At 47.5% G+C, this 13,389-nt stretch overlaps 1 protein-coding gene across 1 annotated transcript in view; it reads right to left on the bottom strand.

The window, feature by feature from the left end:
* The window catches only part of Nans (N-acetylneuraminic acid synthase), a gene marked incomplete in the record, with an annotated part of 24,411 nt that extends 23,129 nt beyond the window's left edge, over positions 1–1,282 (bottom strand). The window contains 1 exon segment of the mRNA XM_013513284.1: positions 1,045–1,282. Coding sequence (XP_013368738.1) covers positions 1,045–1,176 — 132 coding nt within the window.
* Between the last annotated feature and the right edge of the window lie 12,107 nt (positions 1,283–13,389).

Consider the following 13,389-nt stretch of genomic DNA (forward strand, 5'->3'; position numbering starts at 1 on the left):
CTTTTTCAAGCTTTTCTAAAAATGATTATTTGTTCAATGCTATGGTGAACTCTAGCTTCCAAAAACAGTTACTGTCACTGTTTTACTGTAATGCTGAGGGTGGGGCTGTATGTAGTTTAGTGATAGAACACTTGCTTAGTCTATATGCAAGGTCCTAGGTCTCAGCACCACATAATGAAAATAAAACATAATTAAGTTGCGTACTGTAATGTTGACGGTTTCTTTGTTCAACGTTCTACTGCATCTCTACTGGCAAAACCAAGCTTCAAAATTCCATGAGAGGGGCTGGGGATTTAGCTCAGTGGCACAGCGCCTGCCTGACAAGTGCGAGGTCGTGAGTTCGATTCCCAGTACCAAAAAAAGAAAAACCTCCATGAGAGTTGGGCGTAGGGGTGCATGCCTGTAATTCCAGCACTGGGGTGGGGGCTGAGGCAGGAGGATCGTTGAGAGTTTGAGGCCAGCTTGGGCTACAAAGTGAGCTCAAGGTCAGCCTGAACTGCACAGCAAGACCCTGTCTCAAAAAGACAAAAACAAAAAACAAAAAAACTCCATGAGAAACTAGAGTGTGATACTCCACTTACATCAAAATTTGAAAGCTGGAAGTATGTTCAATGAGTTGTGTCTCGTTATATTTTCATATTGTGCTAAACGATATATTTTACTGCAATAAAAATAACAGAACAAGATCTACTTTTAATATTGCAAACACATTCACTGTATGAGTAAGCCAACTCGTATATAACCACTCTGGGTAACTGAACTTGCAAGTGTGACTCCATCTACAAATGGCAGAGAAGTGAAAAATTCTGAAATACAACAATTTCAAGTAATTCTACTCTGTAACACACACACACACACACACACACACACACACAGTGAGAAAGAAAACTAAGGCCTAGAGAAGAAAAGTCGCCAGCCCCAGATTATTCAGCTAACTCCAGGGGGCTTCAGAAGGCTTAGAAGACACAACTGGAGAGCCCGGAGAACAGGAGGGCGTCCGGGAGCCCGCGGCCGCGCCTCTCTCCCCGGGAGCTCGCCCCTCACCTTGGCGGTGCGAATCAGGCGTTTGGCCACCTCCAGGTCGCCCTGGTGGTTCTGGCCGATTTCGGCAATGATGAAGCATGGGTGCTGCCCGCCCACCCAGCGCCCCGGGCACAGCTCCAGTTCCAGCGGCATCGCGGCAGCTCTCTCCACCGCGCCCTGCGGTCCGCCTCAGAGCGCCCACGGCAGCCAGGGTCTGTGCAGCGTTCAGCCCGGAGTGTCCGCACACCCCGCCACGTCAGCCCGTGGCCGCCACGTAGCCAATCACCGGGGGCCGCCTCGCTCCCGATAGCCAATCGGGGGTGGGGTGGGGCGGAGCCTTCCGCAGAATAGCGGTGGGGCGGGGCTTCCTGGTCCCGGAGGCCTCGCGAGGTCCAGCGCGGGGCGTGCAGCGGTCAGAGGGACTCGGTGGTGTGGTCTTTGCACAACTTCGCCGCGGGAGGCTGGCAGCCGCCCTCGCTGGGTTTAGCCTGGGCTCAGCTCCTGAGGGCGTGGGCACAGCGCTGCCTTCGGTATGATGGAAACCACAGGGATTCTAGAGTTAGAATCCCAACCACACCTTGATCATGAATATTCTCCTTCTGAGTGGTACTTTCTTTTTTACCTGAAGCAGGAAGAATTAGACGAACTGTGAGGTGCTGTGTAGAAACCCTTGGTCACAGTACTTGGTGTAGTAAATTTTCAGTAAATGGTCGCCCTTCCCTATTTTATATGAGAGGCAACGGGTACAAGAAGTCCCGGTGACTTTTTCAAAGCGGAGCTGGGACTGCGACTCTGAATTTTGCAGCCATGGCTCCTACAGTGCACCTATTTGGATGCTGGATAAAACTCGGAAATGCGTTAGGCAGACTGACTTACCAGAACTGATGAGCAAAGTGACAACCGGCAGAAGAGCAGAGATTTTGGAGATGTTATACATGAGCAGGTGGAACTGCCCGCCGGGCAGGAGGAAAGGCAGCCCTGATGCTCAGAGGAAAGTCTCCCGGAGAGGATCCGGGAGCCACTGAGAGCGCGGAAAGCCTGAGGGCAGCGCAGATTGCCGAAGGCCAGCGTGGAGGACGCAGCCCTGGAGGGGACGGAGACAGAGTAGGGGACCAGAACCCACTCACAGAGGACCCGTCTGTGTCCTCAGGAAGTGAGGCACACAGCCTCAAAGGCCCACAGCAAGGCAGGACAGTGAAGAACAGGAAGAGAGTGGTGGACTTGGAGGTAGAGCGCGGCTGGAGGCGGTAGATTTGGTGGCAAAGAGAAAGTAAGGAAAAAGAAGGGACAAAAGTAAACCTTCACTTGGAGCTCAGTGGTTAAAGCAGGTGGGAAACGGACCTGGGCTGGGAGGGGGTTCAGAGTTGAGGGGTTCTGAGGAAGTTCATGTTTGGAAACCAAGGGGAAGCAGCAAAGAAAAGGAGGTGGAAAGCTGGGAGGCTGAATCAGGGATCACTGTTCCAGGCCAGTCTGCAGTGTGCTACATTAGCTGGCGTGGACTTTCCCTTTCAAATGTAATAGCCAGGCAGCAGACCTCAGCTCGGAGAGAATAAGACCCAGCACTAAAGTAACATAGTCACTTTTGGCTGCAGAAAACCATTGTGGTTTTGCATGATTTGTAAATAAGTGGAAATTTATTATTCTAAGGGGAAAAAAGGAGAAATTGCATTTAATAATAGTCAGCCCTAGGCCAGACGTGGTGCACGTGCCTATAATCCCTTGGGAGGCTGAGGCAGGAGGATCAATGTGAGTTCGATGTCAGCCTGGGCTACAAAGTGAGTTCAACTGCATAATGAAACCCTCGGGGCTGGGGATTTAGCTCAGCAGCACAACGCCTGCCTGGCAAGCGCAAGGTCATGAGTTCAATTTCTGGTACCGCAAAAAAACAAACAAACAAACAAAAAACCTGTCTCAAAAAGACAAAAAAAAACAAAAAAAGTCATCCCACAAAAGCAAGTTAGCCTGATGTTGTTTGTAACCAAATACAAACTTTCAATAAATTAAAGTACTTTACCTTACCTAATGAGGAAAAGATGCAGTTTTCATTCCATTCTTTGGCTCATGTTTAAAGCCATTTTCCGGGGCTTTCTACTTGGCTAATGCATCACTGTTTAATCTGTCAAGATGAATGAAAGTATGTGGGAAGATCTTCTGAAACAAATTAAAACCAGTGAGAGACTCTTTCCTGTTACTGGCAGAAAAGGGGAAGACTGCATTTTGGAGAAACCAGAGTACCCAGTGTGCTGGGTCACCGGGCTGAGCGCCAACGTGGGGGCCCGGTTTCCACACTAAACCCTGGGGCCACCCTGAGTGCTTTCTCCAACCTAGACTCTGCCTAGTTTTTTTACCACCGTGTGCTCCAGCTACACTGAACTATTTTGTTTTTTTTGTTTTGTTTTGTTTTTCTCCGGTACCGGGAACCGAACTCACGACCTTGCGCTTACACTGAACTATTTTGGGTTCCCCAGAAGATCGCAGTATTCTGTCCTCTGCAGGCCTTGGCCCAGGCTGTTTCCTGTGTGCCCTTACTCCTCGTCCTCCACTCCGTCTTACAGAGCCAGGCTGGCCACTGTGTTCTGCAGGTCTTTCAAAACAGCAGTCACTGTGTCTCAGACCCCCCATCCAACAACCTTCTCCGGGCACACAGGGAAGCCCTCTTTACCCACTTCTCACCCTCCAGGTAGCTTCCTGTTCTCTGGATTGTCATTCCCTCTGGACTCTGAGCTCCTTCAGGTCAGGCCCCATCTTCCACATCTACTCAGCACCAAGCCCTGGGGACATGAGGTGCCCAGGAGAGGCAGACACCTGCTCTGCCTTGTGCAGAGCCGTAGAACCATGTCCTTCATGGACCGGAGCTCCTTAAAAGCTGGCCTGGATTATTTCCTGCTTTATCTGAAACACCAGGCTCAGGTGTTTCTTAATACCTAGGAGGTGTTCTGGTCCTGGAGGTCAAACCCAGGGACTTAAACATGCTATGCAAACACTCTACCACTGAGCCACCCCACCAAACTTTTAGAGAGGGTCACAGTAAGTTGCCCAGGTTGGCTTTGAACTTGTGATCCTCCCCTCTCAGCCTCCTGAGCAGCTGGGATTACAGGCATGTGCTAGCAGGCCTGATGAACATTTTCTGAACGGGCAAGTGTGGAAAAGAAGAGATGGTTATAAAAACTAAGCAGGGGTGACTTCATCCACTTACTCCTCGGGCCTCAACCAGCTCCTTTGGGGAATGTGACTTCTGATTTCATGGCGGTCAGCCTTCCACCAGGCTCTGCTGCGGAAGGAATGAAGTATGGAGCCACTCATGCTCCCCAGTCCCAGCTGCCAAGGACCTGCCCTGAGGTCCCTCGGCCAGAGTCTGATCCTCCCACGGTTCTGAGTCGTTTTGCTTATTGGTACCCTTTTGGTTATACCCAGCCCACTCCAACCTCCTTCTTCTCCAGCCTTGGCCTGGGTCCCAAAGCACAAGCCCCACTGTCCCTCTGGGTGGTACAGGAGTGGTAAGTGACTCACGTCTCCCTCACCAGGCTCCAGTTCCCAAAAGTACCTCACATATACATCCAGCAAATCATTCCTGAGGGTTTGCTGCATGCCAGGGACCACAGCCAGCACTGGGGCAGGACAGGGAAGAGAGGGCCATGGTCCTTTTCCTGTAAACTGTAGTTTACATAGAAGCCATTTACAACAAAGGTAACATATGTGATGTGACTATAATAAGGGCAATAGAAAAACAATGTTATGTGAGAAACCCACAAAACACCTTCGTGTGAGTGTGTGTGTGTGTACACGTATACACCGATGATCAAGCCCAGGGCTTTGAGTGTGCTGTACCACTGATCTGTGTCCCCAAAACCAAGGACCTACTTTAGATAGTAAAGCATGGTGGCCCAGCTATTTAGGGGCTGAGGCAGGAAGATTGTGATGAGTTCGAGGCCAGCTGGGCTAAAAAGTGAGTTGAAGACTAGCCTGAACTACATCATGAAACCCTGTCTCAAAACAAAACTAAACTAAAATAAATAAATAAAATAAAGAAGGGCTGAGAATGCATCTAGACTATTTGCCTCACATGAGGCCCCTGCATTCAGTCCCCAGTACTACAAAAATAAATAGAGTCTTTCTGAAGAGGCAGCATTTAGGCTGAGACTCTTACCCAACTCAGATGCTTGCAAATGATAATAATCTCCTTAGGCTGGGTGCAGTGGCACAAGCCTATAATCCAGCACTCAGGAGGTTGAGGCAAGAGGATTGCCTCAAGTTTAAGACTAGCCTGGGCTACATAGTGAATTCAAGAACAGCCTAGACTACATAGTGAGATCCTGTCTCAAAACAACAACAACAACAACAACAATAATAATAATAGGGCCGGGCATGGTGGCGCACTCCTGTAATCCCAGCACTTGGGAGGCCAATGCAGGAGGATTACTGTGAGTTTGAGGCCATTCTGGGCTGCATAGTTCAAAGCTAACCTGAACTACTTAGAGAGACCCTGTCTCAAAAAACCAAAACAAAAAAACCATCATCATCATCATCATCATCATAGCCGTCTCTCCTCACCTCACAGGATGCTGAAACAGTACCTTGTCCTGAACAACCTCCTCTGCAAAATGGGGACAGCGGCCATCAGAGGGCAGTAATGAGGTCCACATGAGAAGAGGCACAGCAGTCCCCTCCTACACACACACACACACACACACACACACACACACACACACACCCTGCCAACATTTAGAGGTCAGTTGCTAGGCTGTTCCCTGACTTATTTCCACCCTTGTGGTCTGCTGAAACCTTCCTACCCTCAGACCTCATCCTGACCGTGTATGTCTGTCACTGGCCCCTCTTCCGGTTGGGCTGGTCCAGCCAAGCTCTGAAGACAGTGGGTCTGTGATGTGTCTCCACCCCTTCTTCCCACCCTTAGCTTCATAAAGTTCCCAAAGCTTTAATAACTTTCACTCTTCTCATCTCATGCTGTCCTTGGGAACCCTGAACATGAACAGGGTTTCAAGATTTGTGTCCTCAGGGGGTAAGGCCCAGACCTGCACCCCAGCCTGCTTGCTCACAGCCATGTCAGAATATAGCCCCAGGACACTAGAACGCGCCCTGGCAACCTGACCTCAGCTATGTGATGCTGCCATCCAGAGGCTAAGCAGATTGATCCAGACATGTTCAAAGATGCTATTTGGACACGGGGGTAGTAGTGCATGCCTGCAATCCCAGCTGTTAAGGAGGTTGAGGCAGGAGGGTTGCAGACTGGGGGCCAACTTGGGAGACTTAAAAAACTCTAAAAGAAGTGGACATGTAGCTCAGTGGTACCACACTTGCCTAATACGCATGAATCCCTGGGTTCCATGCCCAACTGCATTAGTTTTTTCTGTTACTGAGACAAAATACCCAACGCATTCAGTTTAAAGGAGGACGGATTTATTTCGGGTCAATTTCAGTGGGTTGAGTCCATGGTGTCTGGCTCCAAGGTAGGAACTCACAGTAAAATTGCAGGGAGAGAAAAGCTGCTTGCCCCATGGCAGTGGGGAAGCAGAATGAGAGGGGAAAGGAGGCAGGGACCGGAACACCCTCCTCCAGAGCTGAGGCGGTAACACACACCCGTGAGCCCAGCTGAGGCAGGGTGATCCCTGTAAATCTGAGGCCAGCCTGAGCTACACAGTGAGTTCAAGGCCAGCCTGCACTGCACAGCAAGACCCCGTCTCAAAAGAAAAACAAAAATGAACCCACCATTCCAGATCACCCCTCAGGGACTCAGCTCTTCTGACCAGGCCCCAATTCCATGAAGTCATCAGGGGGCCAACCCACTGATAAGTACAGCACCCCCGTGGCCCAATCAGCATCCAGGCACTCAAGACTTTGGGGGAACATTTTAGATCTAAACCATCCAATACTGAAAAAAAGACATCCAGGTCAATAAGCACATGAAAAGATGACCAGTGTTGTGAGCCCTCAGGAAATGCAAAACAAAACCACAGTAAGACGCTTCATACATGCTAGGGTGTCTAAAACTGGAGAGCCACATAATAACATGGATATGGGTGTTGGGCGTGGATGTGGGTGTCAGCCAGACTCCGTCTCCCAAGACTCTCTGGCAACAGAGACCCAGAGCCTAGTAGGCCTTGTCTTGTTTTTGTCTACAGGTATCCACTTCCATCCAGCCCACCCCACCCGCCGGAGCTACAACTGTATCCCTTTAAGAACAGTGTATAAGGCCAGACATGGTGGCGCATACCTGTTAATCCCAGCACTTGGGAAATTGAGGCCGGAGGATCACTGGGAGTTCGAGGCCAGCTTGGGCTACAAAGTGAGTTCAAGATCAGGCTGAACTGCATGGTGAAACCCTGTCTCAAAAAAAAAAAAAGAGGGGCTGGGGATTTAGCTCAGTGGCACAGCACCTGCCTGGCAAGCGCAAGGTCATGAGTTCAATTGCCGGTACCAGAAAAAAAACAAACAACAACAACAAAAAAAGAATATTGTATAAATGGAAGCTCATAGCATATAACTTTTTAGGAGGGGTTTTTGTCCCTGGGCATAATTTTCTAGGGATTCATCCAGGTGTATCAGTACTGTGTTCCTTTTTACTGGTGAGTTGTATTCCGTGGAATGGGGAAAGCACGGTTTATTTACCCATGTACCCCTCTGTGGAACATCTGGTTCTTTCCATGTGAGGGCTATTATGAATATGGCTGCTGTAAACATTTGTGCACATATCAGTGTGTGTAAACGCGATTTTCATCTCCTTAGGTAATGCCCGACAGTGCACTATCTGAATCATATGGTAGCTGTACGTTCAGCTGTAGAAGAAACTCCTGTTTTCCAGAATGTCAGTACCATTCTATGTTCCCACCACCAACATGCTGCCCTGTGTCCCTGCATTTTCTGTAGCAGCTGGTGTTGCAACCATTTTTTATTTTGCCCAGTGTGGTAAAGTGGAGTGGTAGGTCATAGTGGTACTTATTTGCATTTATTAAAGGACCAGTAATGTTGAGCATCTTTTCGCGTGCCTGTATGCCCTTTGATATCCTCTCTGGTGAAATGTTTTCGTATTTTTTGCCCGTTTCCTAATTCTATTGGTTTGTACCGCTGAGTTTTGAGAGTTCCTCATATTTCTCGATACTAGTTCTTCTGTTAGATATGTGGTTTACAAATATTTTCCCCTGGCCAGTAGCTGTGGCTTGCCCTTTTTGTCTTGTTACAAAGTCTTTTGCCAAGAAAAGACCTTCAGTTTTAATGACATCTTAGTCACTTTCCTCATCACTGTGACTCAGTACCCTACAACTTAAAGGAGAAGAGGTTTGTTTTGGCTTATAGTTTTAGACGTTTTAGTCCATGGTCAGCAGGCTTCAAGGCGGAAATGGCACAAGGGAACGGGCTGGCTGAACAGTCATTCTTATCGGCGCAACCGGGAAACCTAGAAAGAAAGGAGAAGCTAGGTGGGGGACTCATACCCATCCAGGCCACGCCCCCAGCCACGCCTCTTCCCGCAGGCCTCCTGACAGCAGCTTGGCTGCACATCTGTGGATTAATCCACGGGAAGACTGTGGATACCCTGGTTTCTCTCCAGGTCATACAAATCTTTCGCCTTTTCGCTGGTGGCTGTAGAGCCCGCACGATCCATTCACCTTCCCAAAGGCCCATGTTTCGACCCATGAGGCTTTTGGGGGACATTGTAGATCTAAATCATAATAGATGAAATCTAAGTTTTCATTGTTTCCTCTGGTGGATCATGGTTTTTGGACTAAGTTTAAGAGCTCTTTACCTAGCCCTAGACCCTAAAGTTTATCTCTTAGGCTTTTTTTTTCTGAAAGTTTTATAGTTTTGTATTTATATTTAAGCCTGTAATCCATGTTAAGTCTATCTATCTGTCTGTCTATCTATCTGTCTATCTATCTATCATCAATCATCTATTTTGTGGTACTGAGAATTGAACCAGGATTTCACACTGAGCTATACCCTCATGCCAGTTTATTTTTTGAGACTCGGTTTTGCTAAATTTGCCAGGCTGGTGCTGAATTTAAATTCTCTTGCCTCAGTCATCCAGAGTGCTGGAATTACAGGTGTGCACCACCATGCCCAGATTTTTGAATTAATTTTTCTATAAGATGTGAGGCCTTATTGTCCCTATCCTATTTCGTAAATGGATGCGTGTTTATTATTATGTGTTTTCTACAACAACCATTGAGAATAGTTAATGATTATTCAGTAGGTCACTCATGTATAGCTCTATTTATTTTCTTTAGAAGCCACTTTGCAGATACCAAGGTATAGTACAATAGCTATTGATAATCTCCTACCTCTTTTGTCTGTAACTCACTATTATTTGTCTATTTGTTTTCCTGAGAAACTATCTTGTAGATAACAATATGTAAAACAATAACCATTGATAATTTCCTACCACTTTGTCTGTAATTTGGTAAGCCCCCCTTATTATTCTGTTATCTTTCTTTTACTCTTTAAAATAAAAAAAGAAAAAAGATGTGAGACCTTCAGGCAGGTGCTTGTGCCACTGAGCTATATCCCTGGCCCTGAGACCTTCAATGATGAACAAGTGAAGGGAATTTTACCAGCCAGCCTCACTCAGAAATGTAGAGTTCACTTTTTTTTTTTTGTATCGGGGATTGAATTCAGGGCCTTCATGCTAAGTTAAATTCGCAACCTTCTTTTTTTGTTGTTTTTTTGAGATAGGGTCTCCCTATGCAGTTCAGGCTGGCCTCGAACTCTCAACAATCCTCCTTCCTCGGCCTCCCTAGTGCTAGGGTTACAGGCATGGGCCACCATGCCCAACCTCAACCTTTTAAAAAAATTTTCTGAAATAATTTTTTTTTCTTTTTCTTTTGTCTTTTTTGAGACAGGGTCTCACTCTGCAGTTCAGGCTGGCCTTGAGCTCACTTTGTAGCCCAAGCTGGTCTCAAACTTGCAAGGATCCTCCTGCCTCAGCCTCCAGAGTGCTGGGATTACAGGCATGCGCCATCACGCCTGGCTAAAATAAAAAAAATTTGAGACAGGACTTGTGCCAGAATATAGACCAGCAGCACAGCCCCTGCCTGGCAAGTGCAAGGTCCTGAATTCGATTCTTGGTTAAAACAAACAAAAAACCCAGAGACAGGACTTGCTAAGTCACTAAAATGCACACTAAAATGGGCTCGTTTGTCATGCTCCTGCCTCAGCCTCCCAGGGTTGTGGGATTACAGGTGTGTTTGACCACTCAAAACTCAGAGTTCATTCGTTAATTGCGTGCCCCCTCCTTAAAAGAAAATGTGGGACGGGATCAAGCATTCAAATCTAGCTGGGTGTGGTGGTACACGCCTGTAATCCTAGCACTCGGGAGGCTGAGGCAGGAGAACTGTCGCAAGTTCAAAACCAGCCTGGGTTACAAAGTGAGCTCAAGGCCAGCCTGAACTGCACAGGGAGACCCTGTCTCAAAAAGACAAAAGAGACAAAAAAAAAAAAAAAAAAAAAAAAAAAAATTCAAATCTGTGAATGACGCCTCAGCCTCATTGTTCAAGCCCCTAGTGTGAGTTAGGATTTGCTTCTGCGGCACTCACAGGTCTTCTCCTTCTACCACACTCTGCAGAGATCTTTCCACTCATTCCCAGTTCTGTTCTTTTGTTCTTTATTTTTCTTTATAGCAAACCTAAAGCTTCTGTCCTTCAGTTTCCAAGCACCAATCTTAGTGCCGCTGCATAAGGCTTTGGAAAAATCTGCTTGACTGTCTCTCTCGAGTATGTCTGCATATTTGACCCCATCTTCCATGAGCACTGAGCATTCAGCTCGGGCAAGAAGGCTCCCCGCACCCCTGGTCCTTGCTCCAGCCTGTCGCATCCCTCTCTTCACAGCGGGACCTCCTGCGAGAGACTCAGTTGTCTCCCTCCGCGCCATCCCAGACTCTCAGCCGGGCCTCTAAGGTCAGCAGTGCGGCGCCTCAGGCCTTATCTATGTGCTGCCCTTCCGCAGGTGACGCGCAGCCTTCGGGACACTGTCTTTGGTGGCATTTGAACTGTGGGTAGCATCACTTTCCTGCTGTCTTCTGACAGCCCGGTCTGCCTCTTGTCTTATTACCCTGCAGATCCCTCCGCTCCTGTCCTTTCAACACCGCGAGCTCAGGGTTCTGTGGGCACTTTTTCACCTTACGCTTTCTCCACAGCCTCCCGGGGTGAGCTCAGGGGCAGAATTGTGCTGATGGAGCCCAAGTCCATGACTCCCAGACTTGGCAATAAAATACAATCTGCCTCCCCTTCCTCCGTTTCTTCCTTCCTTTCTTTTTTTTTTTTTTTCCAGGAATAGGACTGAACCCAAGGTCTTTACATTGAGCTACGGCCCTTTTCACTTTTTAGAAAAAGTTGAGACAGGCTTTCACTAAATTGCCTAGGCAGATCCCCCTGTCTCAGCCTTCCAGACTGCAGGATTACAGGCGTGAGCCTCCATGCCTGGCTCCACATACAATTTCAAAAAGAAATTTTGGTCCTCGCACTTCCTTGTTCAAGGCCCTTCAAAAATCCCTGCGTGCTTCTAGAATAAAATCCAGACTGTTCCCACTCTTTCCCGTTCCCCACTGCTCTAGCTCTGTCGTTCTATTCATCCCACGCTCTACCGTGCCGAGCGGCTCTCAGTCCTCTGCCGGTGGCCCTGCGCGCGTGCTGCTTCCTCTGCCCGGAACTCTCTTCTTTCCCAGGTTGCCTGGCTCGCTCCTCGTGTCCACGGGTCTCAGCTGTAGGCGTCCTTCCCTCTGCAGCTCTGTCCCTGCCGTGCTTCTTCTCAGTTCCCACACCACCGTATGCCACAAAAGAACTTAACACTCTGCTGTAACTGCCTATTTGTGTAATTGTCCTGCTGCAAATTCTGAGCACTCAGGACTGTTTCTATCTTGTTCCTCTTCCTATTCCCATGTATAAATATAACTCATGATTTGCTGACATTTGAGCCTTTCCAGATGAAGAGCATTATCACAGAGCTGCGCACATATCAGATGCTCGTTGAGTGGAACGAGTGAATGAGTGCAGTGATTTCTCCCACAAGCGCGCCTCAGTTCTGACAGGGACGGTGTAGCTGCCCCCCATGTTTGGAATGGTTCGACTTTACTCTCCGAGGTACTGCCGCTCTAGTAACACCCTGTGGGTTTAACCCTTCTGCTTTTCTCAAAGAACTATCCCCACATTCAGCAGAGAGATGAAGAGTGCGTCCTGCATGATTCAAAGGGGACTTCCGTGTTCACTGTGCTGAGCGGCCTCTAGAGAAGTCACTCAGGGAGAACCACTGTCAAACCGAAGAGCTTCACTGGCGCCTACAGTGTCACCAGTCCACGTCCAGGTGAGATCCCGATAAAATGATAGGAGCTGAATCTTTCCAAAAAGTGAGAAATTGTTACTATGAAAAAAAAATCTAGCCTTACTTGCTGTTGGTCAACTCAAAATAATTAAATTTTGAGATCACACAACTAGATAATACATGATTAGTTTGCCACTAACTTTGCTGGAAGTAGTACCTCTGACATGCGGGGCTTATTATTATTATTATTATTATTATTATTATTATTATTATCATTATCTGTCTTTTTGAGACAGGGTCTCGCTATGCAGTTCAGGCAGGCCTTGAGGTCACTTTGTAGCCCAGGCTGGCCTCGAACTCACAACGATCCTCTTGCCTCAGCCTCCCAAGTGCGGGGATTACAGGTGTGCGCCACCATGCCTGGCTGGCACCACCATGCCAGGCTCCTTATTTACTCTTTCAGTTTCTTACACTAGGGAGGCAATATGATGCTTACACATGCAAGTCTGATATATTTCACTTATGGGTATGTCTCTAGTTGCATCATCCATTTACCTATAAAAGCCTTGAGTTTATTTTTCTTTATAGTCAAGTAATACTCCACTGTATAAAAATACCACATCTTTTTTATCCATTCCTTGGTTGACAGACATTTGGGTTGTTTCCAAGATTTAGCTGTTACAAATTGTGCTGCTATAAATGGGTGCACATATATCACTGTGCTATGATATTTTCATTTCTTCTGGGAAAATACCAAAAGTGGGAATAGCTGGATCGAATAGGACCTCTAATACTAGTTTTTTGAGGAACCTCCACACTGATTTCCACAGTGGTTGCACCAGTCTACACTCCCACCAGCAGTGGAGAAGGGCTCCTTTTTCCCCACAGCCCTTCCAGCATTTGCTATTGGTTGATTTCTTGATAAGAGCCATTCTTTCTGGGGTGAGATGGAATCTCAGTGTTGTTCTAATTTACATTTCTTGAATGACCAATGATGTCTTAACCCTTGAGTCAGATTCTACTCAGCTCTGCACATAAATATATTGATCGTTTAAAAAAATTGCTTTGCTAGAAATTAACAGTAAAAGAACCCACAGGAAATAT

This window comes from Chinchilla lanigera, unplaced genomic scaffold, assembly GCF_000276665.1.
Source record: "Chinchilla lanigera isolate Chin_1 unplaced genomic scaffold, ChiLan1.0 scaffold00018, whole genome shotgun sequence".
In the NCBI taxonomy this organism is placed as follows: Eukaryota; Metazoa; Chordata; class Mammalia; order Rodentia; family Chinchillidae; genus Chinchilla; species Chinchilla lanigera.